The 6,969-nt window shown below is 34.1% G+C and overlaps 1 protein-coding gene across 8 annotated transcripts; it reads left to right on the top strand.

Annotated features, from left to right (window-relative positions):
* Positions 1-1,032: 1,032 nt before the first annotated feature.
* On the top strand, positions 1,033-6,102 carry LOC122278192 (gibberellin 2-beta-dioxygenase 8-like). 8 transcript variants are annotated; one of them, XM_043088314.1, is made up of 6 exons: positions 1,033-1,442; positions 1,547-1,600; positions 3,065-3,165; positions 3,472-3,959; positions 5,352-5,679; positions 5,805-6,102. In XM_043088314.1, exons 4-6 carry the CDS (start codon positions 3,487-3,489, stop codon positions 6,033-6,035), a joined length of 1,032 nt encoding a protein of 343 aa, XP_042944248.1. In that variant the 5' UTR covers positions 1,033-1,442; positions 1,547-1,600; positions 3,065-3,165; positions 3,472-3,486; the 3' UTR covers positions 6,036-6,102. The 8 variants fall into 8 exon arrangements, with proteins under 8 accessions (XP_042944248.1, XP_042944254.1, XP_042944247.1 ...); XM_043088320.1 differs by having other exon boundaries at positions 1,033-1,335; XM_043088313.1 differs by lacking the exon at positions 3,065-3,165 and having other exon boundaries at positions 1,034-1,442.
* Positions 6,103-6,969: the final 867 nt, after the last annotated feature.

Here is a 6,969-nt window from a genome sequence, read left to right on the forward strand (position 1 = left end):
AGTAAGCATGCAGTAAGTTAAGATCATGTACGTGTACACCTAGCTAGCTGCTAAACACCCATGTGATTATAAAAAGATTTAACTACTGTAGATGCCCTTTTTTTTGAGGAGGAGGGGGGGCTTATTTGCTCGTGAGACACATGCATGCATGATGAGGAACAAGATTTTTGTCTCGTTGGAAAGGGAGTAGTGCTACCTAATAATTTGCCTTCAAATTATACAGTACTATATATTTAAGCAGCACTAACAATCGATATTTTGCGAGCAATGAACATGCACTTCGATCTGTTCGGAGGAGTTTGAGCCATGAATCCAGCTAACTTAGATCTAGCTCGGAGAATAGTGGTACAGTGTCCTTTCTATCAAATTGAGTTAAGCACAGCACATGTGCCTGCATGCCCTCAATTCTCATCCAAGGGGCCAATTAGAAGAAATGCCAACATGCATGCATGTGACTAGCCCAGATTCTAGCACGGATGAGTCGAAATATCTGGTCGTACGGTCGGTCCATGTACCAATAATGTGCCTTTCTATTTACAGATTTCAGGTTTCACATACGCACGCACAGATCTATCGGAGAGTCGACCACATAGAGAGAGAGAGAGAGAGAGAGAGAGAGAGAGAGAGAGAGAGAGAGAGAGAGAGAGAGAGAGAGAGAGAGAGAGAGAGAGAGAGAGAGAGAGATTTTAGGTAGGTTTGAAAGCAAACTTTCAAATGGTGTATATTGAACCAAGTCTCCTTCAATAATAATATTGCACCATCAATAACATTTGGTTCACATTCCTCCAAGTCTTTCTTTTGACACAAAAGGTAGAAAGGGGCCGGAGAAAAGAAAAAGAAAAGGGAAGAGATATTTTTAGCAATGCCTTAATATGGCGGAAAAAGATCCACCCTAATTTTTTCTCTGATAGAGCCATGAGACGCGTGTTCCTCTACAAAGCATAGGCTTTCAATCTTCATATCTCCCTTCTTCGTACGTATATGAACTATACCAATCATTGATTTTCCTTTTTGGCCTATAAATATCTGGCTGATCTCCAATCTTTCTGGACTACACTCATACACACACCCTGATCTAGCCCTTTAATTCTCAAACTATTTATACCCAGCCTGACATCTTCTCTTCCTTTCTAGCTGCATAACTAGCACATGCTAAAATCACTTAAAAATCCAGCCGCTAAGTGATTTTATTTCTTTAATTATTTTAATTTGTTCCCTTTATCATTGCGGTCAACAGAGACGTCGACGTCCGAGTATTCATGATCATGAGCTTTCCATACTAATGACGTACGTACGTACGCGCGTCTTCCTCGATCCATTAATATTTCCGTGGAAGTAATCTTTCATCTTCAGCCATGCCCTCATCTTTGAATTTTTCTCCTCAAGCAAGGAAAGTGATGATGCTGATCGATCATTCAGCCTCATTCCGATCACTTGCCAAAGTAGCTTATCGATTGTTTCTTTCCTCCTTGAAAGAACTATTAGGTACGTACCATATATACTACCAACAAATTATTAAAGTCCCCATTGTTTCCGTGCATTGCAGATTTGAAGAAGCATTAACGGTGGAGTACAGAACCTTTATGAGCCTCTAAACCAGGTATATAATATCAAAGTAATGCTATATATACAATCGTGCGTCGTGGATTCGTTTTAAAATAAATGAAATTTATTATTAAAAATAGATTTTTTTATATAAGTATCAAATTAATTTATTTATTTTTTAAATATTATATAATATTTACACACCCACGATTAGAGTCACTTCTGATAATATTAATGATGATTTTGTTGCATTAATCACCACAAATATTATATATATATATATATATATATATATAAACATCATTTCTACGTGTAGAAAAGATACACGTAAGCTGCTAGGGTTTAGAATCTCTCTCATCATTGGATGCTTCAAGTCATGTAAATTACAACCATTCATTACACATCCAGCAGACATGCACTTAAAGATCAATTTTGCATGAAGGATTAATAGCAGTAATGTCATACTACGCACGTGACTAATTAAGGGCAAGTAATACTATAATAATGTTACATATAATTATAAAATACATAATTATCATATAATTATTTAAAAAAAATAAGATTTATTATTAAAAATTTAATTTCTTTTTATATAAATCTCATATTTATTTATTATTTTTAAATAACCACATAACACTTACACACTTACCATATAACTATAATTTCTCTTATAATTAAGTCATGTTAATTTCTAGCCTGAATTAATTCATTGTTTAGCAATTAATCTTCCACTGATAAACGCTCGTGTACGTACGGCAACAGGGGATCAGATCATGATGAGTTATTAATTTTCAGTGTCCAGACTTTCGCCAAGATTTTCTTTCGTCCTTTTCTGCTAATTACAAGGGGTTGTAGTTAATTTTTTACGGCTTGTACGTACGTAAGTGACATTTTTTTTCTATGGAGAAAAAGGAAAAAGAAAAAGTTATATAAGATTTCTTGCAACAAAATTATAATTTCGTCCGAGAACTTTTCTGTCTTAGAAAATTGTATATTTGATGATCTTGTCTTAATTTTACAAGAAGTCATGACTTTTTAACAATTATAACTATATAATTTCAAGACTATATAATTTTCATCATGACTTCTTTCATATACATGACTAATTTTTGTGTGCAATTTTTATTTATATTTTTTAATGATTTATAGACAAGATATAAATATGTTATATGTATATCTATATATAAGTAATAACATGGAAAATGATGTCACATAAAAAAAAATGATGAAATAATGATAATTAATTTTAATATTATTTGCAATAATATATAAGAATATAATTTTATCTAAATAATACCAATTTTAAAATTCTTAACTGTTTTATAAATTTCATTATAAAAATTTTATATGTAGTCAATTTTCTATATTCTTTTACATATTTTATTAATATAATTTATTATATTATTTTTTTAATTTATTTTCATTAATCACATTAATAAAATATATAAAAATAATTAATATTACATATGTCTTCAAGCTCAAGAAAAAGACATGGATCAGCTTTGTGTTCAAATTTCAGAGTCGAAAACTTCAAAGGTCGACGCCGACATAGACGGTTGGGAAGAAACAGAAACAAATGAAACGACGACAGTGGGGCCCAGAAAAAAAAACAATTGTTATATAAGGAAAATGCTAGATCTCCCGCGGGAGCTCCTGCTCCTAGTTTTTTTTCTTAGTAATTAAATAAAAATTATTTAATATTATTGTGAATTTTTTATTTTTTTTAAATATTTAAAAGCATTAAAAAAATGATATGAAAAAAAAAACCAAAAATAATTTTTTTTTTTTTGACCTAGCAAAAACTCTAAGTGGAGCCCTAGCGGTTGTAGCACTCTCAATTTATTAATCCTATTAATTTTAGCCCAAGTAATGATGCATGCTACTCTCATATATAAATCTCTAACATTCCGTCACACCACCTTGCAGCCGCTAATCATCAACATGGACGCGGACCCACCATTTCACAAGGTCTACGAGAACCTGTTCGACAAAACCATCAAAAACATTAATTATATCCCGCAGAATCTCGTGAACAAAGATGATAACGAACTTTTCGTCGTCGAGGAATGCGAGCTTCCGATTATTGACCTCAACCGTTTGTGCTTTGGTACTGAACTAGAGAGAGAGAAGTGCAAGACGGAGATAGCGAGGGCTTCAAAAGAATGGGGCTTTTTTCAAATTGTGAATCATGGAATTTCTAGTGAGATTTTAGAGAAGATGAGATTTGAGCAGAAGAGGATATTCAAACAACCCTTTGATAAAAAAATTAAAGAAGACAAGTACTTGAAATTTCCATCTGGAAGTTACCGTTGGGGCACACCTTCAGCGACAAACCTGGGCCAATTTTCATGGTCAGAAGCTTTCCACATTCCTTTGATCGACATTTCGCACTCGGGTGGCTTCGACAGTTTCGGGTAATATTGCTAACAAGTAGTACTTTTGTTTTTTGTTTTGTGTTTTTTTTTTTTTTCTTGCACATTATTTTTGCCGAAAAGATATATAGCTATATAGATATAAAAGTACTACAGCCTATCGAGGAATAGGGAGAGGTTTTATCTGATGGTCATGCTACAACTGATTAGACTGCACGTACGGTTCAAGAGCGACATGCATGATTGCATGTACCACAATAATTTATTTATTTATTTATAATCATGAAAAAATGCTATATACTTACGCACAAGAGAGACATGCATGTACCACAATAACAGAGCACAACTGCCTTGGTTGTCTGGTTTCACAGTCCGGCCGGTTTGATCGAAACTGGCCAGACTCAAACTTCTAATTTGATGTTATGGTTTATTATCTTTTAACCGTTATCCTTTCATATTATCTTTTAAAATAAAATTAATATTTTTTATCTTATTTTCATATGTTTTTTTCTTTTAAATTTATAGATTTTGGATTCTCTTTTAACTCAACCCGGTATTGCTTAATTGGGGTTCAGTTTCAGTACTTCTTGCCCCACATCAGTGTCATAGAAAGTATATGAAATGACAGCTCACCGCGTCATGGACGAGTGATCGCCTTCTGCTTTCACTACATCACATGTAGATACTTTCGAACCACATATTTTTAGCCAGGCACAGTGGCAGTACAGTACTGCGCAAAATGTCACAGTTGCCTCCGCGCGTGTACGCGCGCGAAAGACACGTACGTGGCAATGAACAAGCCGCAGTATGCAATTCGTGGAACTCAATGCATGTAGTTCCTGAAATCTTTGACACGATCGATCATGATCGGGCTTTGCGTGCATGGCCCCTTTCACTCTCTCTATCTCTCTCTCTGATCTGTGCATGTCTCTTCTCACTTTTCCTGACTAGCCAGCAACGCCTCCTCACGTGTGATTACCGAAGAAGCAAACGTCTCTACACGTGAATTTCACGAGTCCCGATGACTAGCTAGGAGCTTAGGAGTTAGGCATGACATGGTAAACAGCACTGGGCTGAGTCTGGGGCATGCTAGAACTTTATCACGTATAACTGGCTAGAAAGGATCGAGCAACTAGGTCATCGTGTGGCGCACACGTATAAAGTAGCTTTCATCGTTCTGTATCGATTCTTGATGTGTTGAATTATCGCTAGTACTCCAACTGCGTTTTCAAGAAAATCTTGCATTTTCACGCGTCCTTGAGATTTACAGGTTAATCCCAGGTATTTTGTGTTTTGGCAAGTCAATAATATCGAATGTTTGGGAGTGCTAGTACCATATATTCTAGATTAGATAATTCTATTTATATCTCTTGGCGCCGGCCGGCTAATTTATTTATTTATTCTAACGGAATTACTTGCCTTGTAATCATCCAGTACGGTAGTGCAACAGTTTGCCATGACGGTATCGAATTTAGCACAGAAACTGGCTAAGATCTTGGCTGAAAAAATGGGTCACGAGTCAACTTTCTTTCAAGAAAATTGTTTGCCAAGCACTTGCTATCTACGAATGAATCACTACCCACCTTGCCCAATTGCTCTAGATGATCAGGTATTTGGTCTAACGCCACACACAGATAGTGACTTCCTCACAATATTGCATCAAGATCAAGTTGGTGGACTGCAATTGGTGAAAGATGGGAAATGGATTGCGGTTAAACCTAATCCAGAGGCTCTTATTATCAACATTGGAGACTTATTTCAGGTAGATCTGGCATCTTTTACAATATCATATATATCACCTAATTTGAGATAATATAAATATTTCATGTAATATATAATAAATACTTTTTTGACTGCTGGCCGTAATTGGTTATCTCATGCATGTAGGCATGGAGCAACGGTACTTATGTGAGCGTACAACACCGCGTGGTGACGAATCCAGTAGTGGAAAGGTTTTCCACTGCATATTTCTTTTGTCCAGCATATGACACTGTAATACAGAGTTGCTGCGAGCCTGCAATCTACAAAGAGTTCAGCTTTAGGGAATATAGGCAGCAGGTCCAAGCGGATGTTCAAAAATTGGGTTCCAAAATAGGACTTTCTAGGTTTCTTGTTTAAAGCCAATACCCCAAGAGCATGCATGCATGCATCTTCTAAGTTATATATAATGTTTGTATTTGGTCTCTATCGTTTCCATTGCAATGATCATAACATACAACGTCTTTTAAAACTCGTTTTATGATCATACACAATCTGGAGATAATCGATCATCACAAGCTAATTCCATTAATATCATTTAAATCGTATTATTAATATTTAAGATTGTTGAACCCAATGTTTTAAGATTTGTGTAATTATATATCTACACATGGATTTTGATGATAACAAATGAATTCAAAGAATAAAGAAGTCTCAAGCTTAAGTTGTCTATACAATGGAGTCAAGCATATCAAGGAAACAAGCATGAGCAAGAAGGGAACAAGTTCACATTAAAATTATAGAGTAATTTTGTAAATCTTTTCAAAATTTGAAATTAGGATTAAGGCTCAAAATTAATATTTTATCATAAAACATTAAAATACATTTTCCACATGTGTATGAATATTTTAAAAATTAAATTTGAAAATTTTGAAAGATAATTGATTGTCATCTTTCACATGTGCATACCTTGATTAAAGGGTTGAATTTTGAAAATATTAAAAATGATTGATTGTCATCTTTCACATTTGCATGTTTTATTTGAATATTTTCAAAAGTGATTGATGCTTTTTTAGACTTATACAAAAGGTAGATGATTTTGTTTGAAAAATTTGAAAAGTAAAGTGTGCTCCTTTTGTTATATACAAAAAGTAAAAGATTAGGTTTGAATTTTTTGAAAATGAAAGTGTGCTTCTTTTGTCATATACAAAAAGTAAAAGATTAGGTTTGAATTTTTTGAAAAGGAAAGTGTGCTCCTTTTGTCATATGCCAAAAGTAAAAGATTAGGTTTGATTTTTTTTTTTAAAAAAGTGAATGATGTTATCTTTGACATGTGAATCTTTTTAAATTTGAA

This window comes from Carya illinoinensis, chromosome 10, assembly GCF_018687715.1.
Source record: "Carya illinoinensis cultivar Pawnee chromosome 10, C.illinoinensisPawnee_v1, whole genome shotgun sequence".
Lineage (NCBI taxonomy): Eukaryota > Viridiplantae > Streptophyta > Magnoliopsida > Fagales > Juglandaceae > Carya > Carya illinoinensis.

Bases quoted from the DNA above. Each gene is read 5' to 3' on its own strand.
- LOC122278192 (XM_043088314.1), top strand. From the start codon at position 3,487: ATGGACGCGGACCCACCATTTCACAAGGTCTACGAGAACCTGTTCGAC. The intron at 3,960-5,351 runs GTAATATTGCTA...GTAATCATCCAG, and splicing joins GGTGGCTTCGACAGTTTCGG to TACGGTAGTGCAACAGTTTG. The intron at 5,680-5,804 runs GTAGATCTGGCA...TCATGCATGTAG, and splicing joins ACATTGGAGACTTATTTCAG to GCATGGAGCAACGGTACTTA.